The sequence below is a fragment of the Adiantum capillus-veneris genome, chromosome 23 (assembly GCF_014529385.1).
Source record: "Adiantum capillus-veneris isolate H3 chromosome 23, ASM1452938v2, whole genome shotgun sequence".
Lineage (NCBI taxonomy): Eukaryota > Viridiplantae > Streptophyta > Polypodiopsida > Polypodiales > Pteridaceae > Adiantum > Adiantum capillus-veneris.
Genome location: NC_140953.1, coordinates 17,287,627 through 17,301,904, shown reverse-complemented (window position 1 = coordinate 17,301,904; position 14,278 = coordinate 17,287,627). Strand labels below are relative to the sequence as shown.

At 42.6% G+C, this 14,278-nt stretch overlaps 1 protein-coding gene across 5 annotated transcripts in view; it reads right to left on the bottom strand.

The window, feature by feature from the left end:
- LOC147427467 (Small GTP-binding protein) overlaps positions 1–14,278 on the bottom strand; it is a 93,800-nt gene that overhangs the window by 43,739 nt on the left and 35,783 nt on the right. For 4 of the 5 annotated variants that reach the window (XR_015185945.1, XM_086496457.1, XM_086496459.1 and 1 more), the window contains exons 4-9: positions 12,333–12,389; positions 9,199–9,264; positions 6,948–7,010; positions 6,806–6,850; positions 6,258–6,358; positions 4,568–4,664 (exon numbers count right to left, since the gene is read on the bottom strand). Coding sequence is in view for 4 of the 5 variants with exons in the window: in XM_086496457.1 (XP_086352583.1) it covers positions 4,568–4,664; positions 6,258–6,358; positions 6,806–6,850; positions 6,948–7,010; positions 9,199–9,264; positions 12,333–12,389 (429 nt within the window). In the remaining variant the exon portion in view is untranslated. The remainder of the gene's footprint in view (positions 1–4,567; positions 4,665–6,257; positions 6,359–6,805; positions 6,851–6,947; positions 7,011–9,198; positions 9,265–12,332; positions 12,390–14,278) is intronic. The other variant, XM_086496458.1, reaches the window with a different exon arrangement.

Here is a 14,278-nt window from a genome sequence, read left to right as displayed (position 1 = left end):
CTACTTCCTTTCTGGTCGTGGCATATGCACGATGGATGATGTGGTGGATTTATCTAGGAATTTGCTTGCTTTTTCTCGAGCGGCAGCACGCTTCGGGTTGGGCCTGCATTATCATCAGATTTGGAGCCTGCTTCGGCATATGCTGGAAGCCTGGATGTTTTCCTCCCCATTCCGCCGCTGGCCAGTGGATGTCGTATGCACAACTCGAATTTATGGGACACTCATTTCGAGGCGATTTCTTCTCACCATATCTATGCTTCTCTCATGCAAGACTCTTGGCGGGCTAGTCATTGCAATGCGCTATGGGATTTGCACAAATCTGATCAATGGTGGAGACAGGCTCTTACTGCAATCTGGAAGTCTCGCTTGCCTCTTAAGGAGCGTCTGTTTCTTTAGAGTTGTTTGCTGGGAGTTCGCATTAGCTCCTCTCGTTGCGTCAGTTGCTCTGCTGCTGATGAGACTGTCAGACATCTGCTTTGGGAGGGTCGCTACACAAGGGCTTTCCTTCACCGCGTTTATGCTAGTATGTACCTTCGATTTCCCTCAGCAATTTTCCACAAACGATTCTGGCCTTTTGGCATTCTACCGACTTTCCTCTAGCGATTTGCCATCTTCTTCGCATGGGTCAGATTTTGGTCGTTATGGTCTCTGTGGCATTGTCGCAATCTCCGCATGTTTCACCGGCATGATACAAACCCTTTTCCATCGTTCAAGATTTTGCTGAGGCAATCGTTACATTTTGCCTTTGACATTGGGGACATCCCTGGAAATCTTGCAACTCTTCTATGTTTGCTTTTAGCACTTTCACATCACAAAACACTTTTGTGTTCTTCCCTTTGTATCAGATCTTTTTGGTGGGTTTTCCTCGCTTTGAGGTTTCCCACAGGTAAATTAATCAAATCAGATTTCCAAAAAGAAATGTGTGTGTGTGTACGCGCGCGCGCACGCATGCGTGTGTGTGTGTGTGCGCGCGTGCCAAGGAATTGATTAAGCAAGAGTGGCCAACAATCTTTCTAACAAGCTTGGACACTCCAAACGAGATTCTACAACAACACACGTGAGAAAACTGCAAACAACTGAACTGAACTCGAATATAGAGAGAGAGAAGTGTCGACACGAAGCGGCAGAGTTCCGCTTCCAAATGCACTGGCCCCGAAGACTAGCGCCCCTTTCGGTATTTCCTTCTTATTGATGCTTCACAAGGTACAATGTCTGAAGTCCTCTCTGTGCAGTGCTCCCAAGTTAATCTGCCTAAGAGAGAGGCCCTGGCAATCAATTTAAAGGCCCTTGACCTAAAAGCAACAGCCATGTAAAGCATGACCTCTAAAAGCTTCAGTTTCAAAAGCCCCCATCCATGGGACTGTTTTCTGTAAAACGCAGACATACATCCGTACAATTGCCACGTCAGAGCGTTTTCCAGGTGTCCATACGCACCTGCCACATCAGCATGCTTCCGTGATTTACGGAATCTGCCACCACGTCATCAATTCTCTTAGGTTCTCTTTAATTGGGATTTAGGTCCCCCTGCCAAGGTTCCAAAGTGATCACGGTTACGGTTTTCAATCCTAACCCCTTAGAACACCTGTGCCACGTCACTAACTTGTGACAATCTTCTACACTAGATGTGTGTGTCAATGCTTGGACCTCTTCTTTGAGGACATTGGAAAGCTACTGAAGTTGCAAAAGTTCTTGGCCAAGCATCGACAATTGTAACATTTGTCACAAGAAAATCCACAATCTTGGCACCATTTAGAAATTTTAGCAAGAAGGATTTGGTGAAGCAAGCAACTATACGGTTTGCATACTGCTTTATTATGCTACAAAATCTCTTTGATGAAAGATGTATGCAAGGTCTTTGCAAGCTTATGGTCGACGGCAAATTTGTGAGGATAAAGTGCTCAAGCACTCCCTTGGCGATGAAGGTGTCGGATCTTGTGATTTCTCTCTCTTTTTGGCAAGAGGCAAGGCTAATTGTGAATATATGTGCACACATTTTAAAGATCTTGTTGGGTAACAGGGAAGGCACCAGAACGGGCCTTAGTACGAGCTTACCAATCGTATGGTTGAGCAATTGGAAAAGATGATAGGTATAGATGCCATGAAAGTGAATGAAATCAGGGAGTTATCCATTGGTAGATGGAAGATGATGCACACACCATTTGCATGTTGTGGGATATATCTTGCATCCAGTGTGGAAAGGAAGAGGTCAAGATATTGATCCTGAGGTGCATGAGGGATGGGTGACGTTCTTGTAGAGATACTCTAAGGGCGACTTAGACTTGCGAGGTGTCCTCATTGATGAATGGGACAAGTACAAGCTTGAAAATGGTATATTTGCTAGGCCCCTTGCAAAAGAGGAGAAAAGATTACAAGAGGGTGTGGAGTGGTAGGAAACTTTTGGGGCAAGCACACCCAAGTTACAAGCTAGTGCGATCAAAGTGCTATCCCAAGGTACATGCGCCTCTCCATGTGAAAGGAATTGGAGCACATTTTCTCTAGTTTATACAAAGAGAGAGGATATGAGAGAATGAAGGTCACACTAAAGATGCTTAACAATGAAAAGGATGAAGAGTGCTTGCTTGCCTTGCAGGAATCGCAAGAGGCCATTGCAAAGATAGATGATACTTTGGAGCCTATGGAGATTCATGCACCTTCTACAAGTGGTCAGCCATCCTCCAGCCATGTTGGGACGTCATTGCTCGGTTGCTACCAAAGTTTTTGAGTTCGATGATGATGACGAGGAAGAGGAGGAGTTTACAGATGAGGGTGGGAACTCACAAGATGAGAGCTACAAGGACAGATAAGAGTTCTAGATGCATTCAGTCTTTTTGCAATGAGCATTGTAGGTTATGCTTCGCCTACTTATGTTTTCTTCTGATTGTAGCTTATGTTGCAGTGTAGCTTATGCAGCATTGTAGGTTACGCTTCGCCTACTTATGTTTTTTCTCATGGGTCATAGCATAGCCAATCTCTCTCCTCGACATAAACACACACACACACACTATGTTCACTTATGAGTTTAATCCACAATTGGGGCCGGTGCTTTCTTGGGGTGGAACTCCGCACTCCGTGTCTCGTGTCTCGTGCATCTCTTTCAGTTCAGTTGTTATTTGAAGTGTTTAAAATTGTTCACTCTGTTCTCTTCTGTTGGCACGTGGTGCCCATCCCGTTACACCATGAATTTGAGAAATACTTGTAGTCGCATATGCACATTTTGACTGCAAGAGAACAGTCACAAACTTTACTTGACAATCCCGCACAAGAGAGAGTGAGCCAGTCACAATTTGTCATTGTTATTACATATCGTTTGTAGTACATCATGGATGCAAATTAGCCAAGGGGATGAACTGCAAACAAAGAAGGTAATGTAACAACACAAACCGTGGCAAAACCTAACTATGGCATACACGACATTTGTTGCACTTTTCAACAAATCCACCAACAACAATTTCTTTGTTAGCTCAAAAGAGCAGCCCTTGATAAATGCTCCGTTAAAAGTTCATGTTGACCTTGCAGTCATCATTATGGGTAACGACCAAGATTAGAGCCATGCCACATATGTGTAATTATATATCTAGGATAAGAGCTGAAATCATCCTTGTTAAGATGGCAATATGATATGTGCCAAGCTCAAGTTTGTTCCCAACTCCTCTGTAGGTAATGGCCAAGTCTTCTCCACATCCAACCTAGCTACATCATGCATAATGATTGTACGCCTCTTCAGAATGTCATGTGTTCAAAGAGGCTCAACAGAGTACTTCAAAGGTGGTAGCTGAACCATTAGAAAGCATGCAAATTGAATCATACATAAATGGGAACACCGACGTGCAATATCCCCCTCTTGTGCTAGCTGTTGAAATGGCTCAAAAGACAGCCTAAGCATAGCTGTGTTCAGGTAAATCCCATTCTTAGTCCTAGCACCATTCAAGTTGTCCCACTGTTTCGGATAAAAGACAAGAAAACACCGCGCGAACCTATATAGGCAGAAAATCAGAAGATAGGGCATTTGGGATTATGTTTTCAGAAATGCAGGAAAAGTAGGCTATCCCTGAAGCTTGCAAGGTGTGCCTTTGCAATAAAAAAGGAAGTTCTTCTGGGACACATCCAATCTGAAGAAGGTATATGTCCATATCTCCAACAGAGGTGGAAGTGATCTTGAAGGCACCTGCATTAAAGACTGTGAACCAATTGTTGAGGTTCTTGGAACAAGTCAAATGGTATAACAGGTTTCTCAGATATCTTGCTCCTGTGTGAATCCCACTTACAAAATTGGCTGGAAAAGACGCAGTGTATGAATGGGGAGGCAGAAGAAGATGTTGGTGGTGGCAAAGCATTTATATTACTGAAAAAGACGTTGATGGTGGCACCAACCCTGATCCCATGATCAAAGCTAGAAACTATAGCAATCTTAATGAAATAACTTCATACAGATGGTAAACAGAAATGCCCTTACATGGCCTTTGATACCTAACAGTACACCACTGCAGTAAAGCATTTCCTGAAGTTTCGTACTGTTAATGCTACTCATAAATTTGCAAGTTTCAGATTTCTTAAACAATGAACATACCTTATCACTTGCCATAAAAAGAATCTTGTCATGCTTTTTGATGCTTCCATCAACCACTCGAAAGTAGACAATCACTCCTCGATAAGCATCATAGTAACTGCAAAGAAAAAGGAATCAAAGCTGAGACAGCTATTGCTTGAATCCTTTGAGCTTTATCTAACTAATACCTTCCAGAACACTCAGAAAGCACAAACACTGAACCCCATCCTTCACTTGACCTACCAATTAAGGGAGTACGAGGCCCCCAATATAATGCATAGAAAATGGTAAACGCTTGATGTGTTTAGGAGAGTCTAAACTCATCCTAAAGCAAAGCAACAGGTACTTGAAAAGCTGAATGGAACTTTGTACAAGAACTCAGATCTGAAGATACATTTAACAAGGACAAAGGCAGCACAAAGACTAAATTACTTCATTACACACTCAAGAAAACAACACAAACACAAGGCAAAAGACAGAACTCTTAATCAATAATACAAGCTAAAACCTAAAATGAGAATCAAGGGTTGCAAGGAAAGCCTCAATGTGCAAGAAAGACTAATCCTATCCTTGCATGCACAGATAAGCTGAAATGCCTTGAGTTGAATGTGCACAGCCTGGGAGCTATCTTGCTTGTATCAAGATGTATGATACCCAGCATCTAACACATGATACCAGCTGGGGCTAGATGACATTCTCACATGTATACCCTTTCACAAATTACCTCCCTACTCTCATATCTTGTATCATACAACTAGTTTTACCCTTAAGCCTTGTATATCAGATCTACTGAATTCCCACAAGCATAGCTAGAATATAGGATCCACCCATCTCTCCAGAAAATGGTTGATGATTTAGTTTATTCTCATATCTAGAGAGACACGGTAATGTTGTATAAATATTTGTCTCATAAGTCATTTCACCTATAAAAGAAGTTCACATAATCTCCATTTCTTCCTTTCTTTTTTTTGTTCAAATCTATCTCCCCCACCCCCTGACACAATGGATAGTCAACAGCTTCGCAGACAGCTATTTATTATCTGAACACTGATAGTGCACCGACGCCCACCTTGGCCATGGCAGTCCATCCGCTAGACGGGGCCTTTTTTTACCAGGTGAGAATCCCGGAGTATCAAGTGAGGTCTAGGAGCAACAAGCATACGTCCCTCTTGGCCTTGGTTCTTAAGTGCATCACTGCGTAGGGGAACTCCCCCCCCCCCCCCTTTCGCCGCCCCCCCAGTGATTCCTTGACGTCACCACCACGTAGTGTGACTAACAAGGGGACATGGCATGAAAAGACTTTTTACTCCCCCAAGCTGGAAACTTGCTTCCTACCCAGCCAGCTTGCCAGCAGCTGGAGGCTCTTTCCCCCTTGCCAGCTTGCTGGCTCCAGCCCGAAAAAATAAAAAGTTAAAAAGTCAAGTATGTAATCGATATTGGTAAACAAATAGTAGAGAAGGCTGAAAGATGGTGATAAGTAGCGCTAACTAGAAAACACCAGGATATGAAAAGATGGGGATTAGCGGGAACTGATCCCTGCGTCCCAAGATACATACCCACACAACTGTGCATGCACACATGCACCATCAAACTTTTCAATTATAAATCCAGAATTGTCACATATTTCATATGAAGAGCAGATTTACTTCATGAAATGATGACCAAGGATCAAGATTCTACATACAGATTATATAGTTTTCAATTGATATACCTGTCAAAAATCAAGGCTCTCAAAGGATTTGTAGAGGTGTCTTTAGGTGCTGGAATTTTTGTCACGATGGACTCTAAAATTTCCCGTATACCAATGCCTTCCTGACAGATGAGAACAGTATGAAAAACTCGTGAGAAAACAAGGCAAAAGCATAGAAGGCGGATGGAATCACAATTCTAAATGCTCATGCAAAATCAAAACAAGACAAATGGAGAAGACAACAGTTAACACCAGATAACCAATGTCTGCGATCTCCTGCACCAAACGGTTTCGTGTTTTCCATTAAAGAAGCACTTTCTCCTAGGCATTGAGAATAGGAGAAGGTAATATTTCAGATATATTTAGAATCTTCGTGTGGTTAATCTTTAAACGCTCTGAGACATAATAGAAACTTTCCTGGCTAATGCTTTAAACAATTCTTTGAATCCATTCAAAAAAGAGGGTATGAGATTGAGAGTCCAAATAAAGAAAGAGTGGCAGCAATCTCACATACATCTGCTCTACAATATCAAACTCCTACAACTTTTGTAGATCAATCATGAAAATACCTTAGCAGAGCAAAGAATGGCGTCAGAACAATCAAGCCCTACAATCTGCAGTACATTAAAAATCAGGCTTCAAAATTTCACAACAGCAAGAGCCTTTCAATATCTAAAGGGCTTCAGACTTGTTGAGTGCCAGAACTCTAACCTCTTCAATTTCGCTACGAACTCGTTCTGCATCAGCCCCTGGAAGATCAATTTTATTGAGCACCTGCAAATGCAACTAATCAAATATCAATGAAGGGCACAAACACCCTACCCAGCAAGAGTTGGTAGGAGCTTACCCATTGAGTTGGTTGTCAAGCACTCAGACATATAGTTTTAGGCACTCACTTTAGGGAGAAGAAGTTGCATATCGTGATTGAGTGTAAATACCCACTCAGAGGCACTAATAGTGGTGGTTCAAAACCAGCACGTCTCTTGTGCAAGGGCATCCCACACCCAGCTCTTCCCTCCACTTTTTTGTTTGTTCAGTTTAATGCAGTGTTATCTTCACAATCACTAGAGCGCTTGCTTTTGAACAAACCACCCCAGGCATGCTTTGCTTCGCTCGACCTGGCATCTCCCTTCCTCCCCTTTTGTCCATTCACCACCTCACCCTCATGCTCCTCTGTGATTCACAGATCAATAGCTGGGTTCTGATTAATCAAAGCGAACATCATTAGAGAAATTCGTCCATCAAGGTTCACCCCTTCTGTTTCTTTTCTTGGTGAAGGCTATTCCTCAGCTTTGACATGACAGATCTAATCTTATACATCAATCTTTACAGGAGACTAGGTAATGCGTCTGGAGTTTGCCAATGACATACTTACATTTCCTTAGTTCCATTTAGAACCTCAATTTCTTTTGACGATTAAACACTTTTTATGGCTTCTTGGCCCAGAATTGATTCGCACAAGTCCTCTGGGTTTTGAACAGGCCCTTCCTGTCAAATGGGAGTGACCACCACCCCAGGGCAGCAGCAAGCTTGTCTTCTTGGAAGCATGGGGTACTACATGTCTATCCCTCCTTGTCGAGACTGTATGACCAATCGCATGCATTTGTCTCTATGTGGTTTATAACATCATACTGGGCCTTCTTACACTTTGCGTTGATCCAGCGCAATCACCGAACATCCTTTGAGCCAGTAGAGCTGCAAACTGTGCTAGAACAAAATTTGTATGCAAGGTATCACCTTACCCCGGGGGACAACTAGACCATGCAAAACTGCTTGCAAGAGCACTGCTCTGATGGATAAATTAATGGCAGCAGCCTGCCCCCTTACGTATCCCAAAAAGAGCCTCCAGTTGAGTGCTCATTGACCTGTCAATAATCCATTGTGGCCAAGAATCAATTGAAAATATTCAACTAGGTGAATTGACACCATCCTCAAAGAAAAACTAATCGACAAGCTCATCCCTGCCTAGACGACTACTAGCTGCTAGTCTTAAGCCCTTAGCCTGCAAAGTTGCATGGTCATTAGAGCAGCCCATGCATCAATGTCTCTTGAGCGTAGAGGCTACAGAGGCTAGTACGACTGGCTGTGCAGGAGCTTAATTTGACTACTTGAGAAACTCACTAGATAAGAACAGAATTCATCCAACAGGATGAGGAAAACCAGCAAAATAATCTATTCCAAAGATCTGTCGCAATAGTGGCTTCAAGCTTTGAAGCCATCACGCTCCCCATAACAGGTCAGCGTTCAAGAGACAATGTTTTCATCATTACCAGAGGCCATTTACAATTGAGGCGCAGGTGACATTAACATGGTAACTCAACTGGAGGAGCTCTTTCACTACTAATAGCAGGGCTTGGTTCTTCTTGTACCCCTGCAAAGGTACCTAAACAAATAAGTTTAGCATGATCCTTTTGCACCTGCTGACAGCCCTAACATGCCACATTCTGAGTAAAGAGTACAGTTTGTATTCTTTGAGTCATAGTACAGGATTCCAACAGTACTAATGCAACGAGTCATCAGAGATTTGAAGAACACATTGCCACACAACCAGGCCAATGACGGATCACCATGTTCCATTGCTACTCGCTTAGGTAGCCTGTTTGGAAACCCTCATCTATTTCCCCAGCTAGCTTCAAGAGTGGTGTTTTGGCATCGATGGATGGCTCATAGCCCCTTCACTTTCTTGGTGCTCACCAAATGTACCCTAGTAAAATTGTTGATTTGAAATATTGGAAGAACCATGTGTGTCTCTTTAACATAAAGTGGTCAAAGCTTCAGCCAGAATACCACAAATATTGATCCCAAGTTGACTAGGAGAAAACAATCATATAAATTCTGAATCTTTTTTGGCAACTTTGTACCTGTAAGTCTATTATAATGGTCATAGAGTGAGCCTTCTCCTCTACTTATTCTTAAGACTATGGAACTAATAACCAACATTTCAGAAAAGCTTCCAACTCACCGGTATTATTTCCAAATTATTTTCCAAAGCAAGGTAAACATTGGCAAGAGTCTGTGCTTCTACACCCTGCATCAAGGAGGAGATCTCAAAACTAAAATATTCATAAAGCAAAGCCAAAGAGAGACTCACAGAAGGTGCTTGGTGGGGGTGGTTCTGCTGATACATTCATGCATAGTAACAATCAAGTATGATTCCTAAAGAGTCATAACATACAAGTTAAGGACGTCCATAGTCACATGACCAGGAGCAAAGCTGTCATTACAAAAACATATGTGATTATGTTCCAATATGAATACAGGTTCTCCAAAAATGCGATACAAGAAGGCCAAAAAACACCCCAGTCCGAAGTGACACCAACATGTGGGACATTGGGAACGAGGTTTCCCATTATGGGCAGCCACCAAGGTTCCAGTTGCCCATTCAATGGGCTGCCAGCCTGCCACCCCACGGTGGGAGGAGCAGGGAAGGTAAGTTAGCATGTAAGGGACCTAAAATCACCTAATAATCCTACATACCATGCAAAAATGGATGGCCAGACGGGGAAAACAATACGCCATACAAATGGAACAATGTGCAAAGTGAAGCAGGAAAAGCCAATACCACAGTCAACTGAAACTCCATTTTTTTTATGTATCCCATTTCCGTTTCTGTTACCGTTTCCACCCCCTTCATTCCTATCCAAAACTTCATTTTTGCCATGTCTGTTCCTGTTTCCCCTTTCCCATAACCCTGAGTGATACTCTTAACAATCGAAACACCTGCTCCACATCTCGTATAACCTCTACCATTTACACATAATAATGCACCATGTAAACCTTATGCTCAACCTTACTAAAAAAATTTGAACCCATTTATACCTACATAATTTTGCCTTCATGCATTCCATAGCCTCCTTAACGCACAATGTTTTCGGAGCCACAATTTCAAAACCCATCCTATACCCTATGTCTGCACCACTGAACCTTCGTCAACAACAGAATGATTTGCTTGCAAGACAAGGGACTCCATTAATTTCTCCTTCCAATTAGTAAACAAAATTTTTTGAACTACTTGAACCTTCCTCACTAGAGTGACTTGCATGCAAGATAAGGGACTCAAACCACTTTCTCCTTCACTTTATGAGCTATGTACATGTGAGTTGCCAGAAGTCCCCATGCCTTCTACATAAATTTACTATAAGAAGACAGTCTCAAGTCTTGGGCCTATATTTTCTGCGACCACGTTTGCACATTTTTCCTCATTCAAGACGTACAACCACACCTTCCTCAATGTAATCTTTCAAGGAACATTGCATTATACTAGCAGCCACCTATAGATACAGTCTTCATAGCATCCCAAACAATGATATTCACAAGCTCAAATGTATTTCACTCCACATTCCCATCAGGGGGATAAATATGTGGTGCATGCATTTATATCTGACCTGCTCAAATTGTCAATGATAATTTCAAGAGCTATGTTTCAAGCTTCCAAAACAGAACGGCCGTCTTTATACATATCGAGATACATATTCGTCTCATGCTTATTGACCACTTCAAAGTGGCGCTTTGAAAATTATAACTCTGAACATTGAATCAAAATCATTTCTCCAGTGTTTGCACCTCATCATGAAGCCACTCTGTGAGCATTGCACGCCATTCTGGCAGCGCCTTTTGTCAAGGTACCCAAAGCTCGCCATAAATATGAGACTCCGCATGACAAAGGAGGCTTCTAAGCAAATTTCAGCTCTAAAAATTGTGCAGGGAAGACAATTTGGTGTTTACCGGTGGGGTTCCCAATGCTAATTGGCCACATCTTACCATTGTCAACTCGTACGAGAGATACGCGGTAAATCAAAAAAAATGGAAACGTAACTGTTGTGGTTCATCAAAGTTAAGGAGCATTAAAACTGTCAAATCCACATTGGCTATGTGGCAAATAAAGACATTACTACTTGTCATAGTGTGCCACACGATGTCAAACTTTTGCTTAAACCATGAAGAAAGAAGTTAGATCTTTCAGCTAAGGGAGAAGAGGAAGTCAAAAAGAGGGGAACATAAGTACAGCAAGACAATCAAATAGAACCAAAGTCGCATTCGCTAAGGTGCCTCCCGTCCCGCCTAAACTAACATACGAGGATATTTGCCCCTTCGCTCAAATCTTCATGTGATACAGGCATCCAACAGCATAAGGTATCATGTCCATCACCCATAACCTGTGTATATGCATACTGCCTCTAGCAAGCCATAGAATAAATGTACAATTATGCTCTGCTCGCAAGATCAGGATGCCCTTCCTTGAGAGAATTCTGGGTGTAGGAAACATCAATGGGGAGATTTCCTCTCTCAAGATAAAGCCATAGAGAGGTGACGGCAAGCCTCTATTCTTTGCACCAAACATCTAGTTTGTATCTCATTATGGCCTCTAGATCCAATTGCAGCACACATGTCCTCGTATGCAAGGCAAACAACATGCTTGAGCTCTCATATCCAATTCTAGAGAAATGGTCAAATGGCCCGTCTGTGAATGACTGTATGGTCTGTAATGACACTCAACTGAATAGTTCTCTGTTGGTGTTGAATCCGGAGTTGAATCCGATGCTATTGCAGCCACAGTTACACCACCAATGGATCCGTGTGAGAAAAAGGACCAGACATCTCTGGGTACTCTATCACTCCCCTATGTGAGCCAACAACTTCTCTCAAGAAACAATGGTTGTATATTCCGCTGATCACATAGAAACTGCTTCTGAGAAACTCTCTCCTTCTACCATAAGCTTTTTAGCTCTCAGAGTATGCCTGCTGCCCTCTTAGTCTCATTCGCCAACCTATCTTGAAACCCTGAGCAAGCCTGTGATCATCCTCATAGCAAGTGACATAAAATTTAAATAGAACCATGTGGTGTTGTCTTTGTGGGAGGCCCCGCACAATAAGCATGAGATGTACGTATGTGTGCCACATATCTTAGGAAGGAAAAAATTGAGCCTTTCAAATCTTTCAGATAGGAAGCGGAATGGGTGTGCTACAAATAAATGACTAAGTATTCACATGTAACAAGAACGAAAAGAGGGGGAGGAGACACACTCGCGCACTCACTAAGATACATGTCCGCGCACATGCATAAACACGCTCGCACAGAAACAATCCTCAACATACCTGAGAAGCATCAACAACCAGAAGGGCACCCTCACACGCAGCCAGTGAGCGAGAAACCTGTAGCAAAGAAACTGGATTGGCTTTTGTGGCATTAAAAAAATTAGCATATCTTAATATAAGCAAATTTTAGATTGTAGAAACACTTTTTTGCCGGCCAAACAATTGTGAATGATAAGAGATAATTGAAAGAGGGGGCCTTGTTGCATGCACAAAAGAAGGATAATAAAACAAGATTAAAAAAATTGCTGATATCAATGTTGATGGGTTCTAAAAGTGGACCGCTAGGGATTCTTTCAGTACACCGACACACACACGCGCGCCCATGCATGCACACACAAGGTGTCAAAAAAGCCCACGCAAGTAAATTCTGCTCTGAGGCTGATGGAGACATACTCCAAAATTCTGTATCCCTTTTTTATCGTTTGCTTGGCTAGATGTCTCAGCACCTACAGCCTTTGAATGGGAAGTGTACACCCACTAAGGGGAGGCACTCTACGAGTCTATTTCTTATAGAACCCTCGCTGGCGTAAGGTAAGCTTAAGTGGAGGATTATTGGTAAGCTTAGCTTATCCGTATCTCTGTGTAAATCCTCTCCTATCTCTACATCTCGTTACCAAGTGAAACATCTCCACGCATGTGTTATTGGACTCTTACCTCTTTTGTATGAACATTCCTGGATACGATATCCTTTCCACTTGCCTTGCACAGCTGAAAAGGTCAGCTTGTCTCGAGAATCCTATCTATAATCTGTATCCATTTTGCTGATATAGAGGCACTCTCTACATTATTTGATCTCAAAATGTCAGCTTCCATTCATTTTTGGGCATGAATGCTACGCTTGAGCACCCACTTTGATTTTTCAACGAAAGAAACATTCAAAAGAGACAAACATCTCAACAGCAGGGGTGAAGTTCCCATCTACAGAGCATTGTCTGTAAAACCGAGCGCCCTTTGCAGTATTTGTTTACTATATAACGAGAAGGACTAGCATGTTGGTAAAAACTTCTCAAAGAGAGAAGAGAGACAAGATGATGTTCCAACTGCCCTTAATTGTTCTTTTGAAGGCCCTTGAGGAAATTTACGAAATGGGTGCTCTATAGAGAGCAACCCCAACGTGAGAGTGCATTTCTGGCCTTTCTCAAACAGATTTGCGACCTCTTATTTGGGACTCTAGTTGGGCAATGATGATAAACAACTTTTGGCATGTACACAGTAGTGTGTATATGCATGGACATGTGTACATACATGCATTTGGAAGCCTTTCCAACTGGGTATTGAGTTTCTGATATGGTGGACAATGTACACATAGTAAATAGTCGTGTTTGCATGTCGGCAATCGCACATATGCACATACCTGGGCAGGATGTCGGAGCCTTGGATGTGGTGCCAAGTGGCTTGTTTTTCCTCTAGAGTGAGATTTCAAGCTTTCTAGAATGTGAATAATGCAAGTGGGAAGTGTGGGTATGCTCATCTCATCCCGAAAGTTTGACACGTGCAGTCAGGATCTATTTGCAACACCCGGCATGCAGTGATGTGTGCCTTTTAGATAGCTCTCCCCAAGCTCTTCAAGATGATGCCCAAATCGCATCTGCGTGCCACGTCAAGTGCAATGTCTTGAGCAGCCACATCATCAGTCTGCCACGTTCTCATTTGGTAACCTTGATTTTCTCATCTTCTTCCTCTCTTGTAATGGCCATAGCCTCCTTCAACTTCTTCGCATTTCCCATATACATGTCTCTTACCATCCAATTTTGTCTCCAATCACCTGCAACCCTTCTCAGGAGAGGTCTCCAAAAGTGCTTCTCTCCTTCTACACCAGGAGGCATCTTTCCATGTTGTCGATGACTTCTAGGAGCTTTCTATGTAGTTCGCCGCACTTAGCAATGGTGTCGGTGTCAGTGTCGGTGCCATCCTTTATATGTAGGTACTTAGCGATGGTGTGGGTG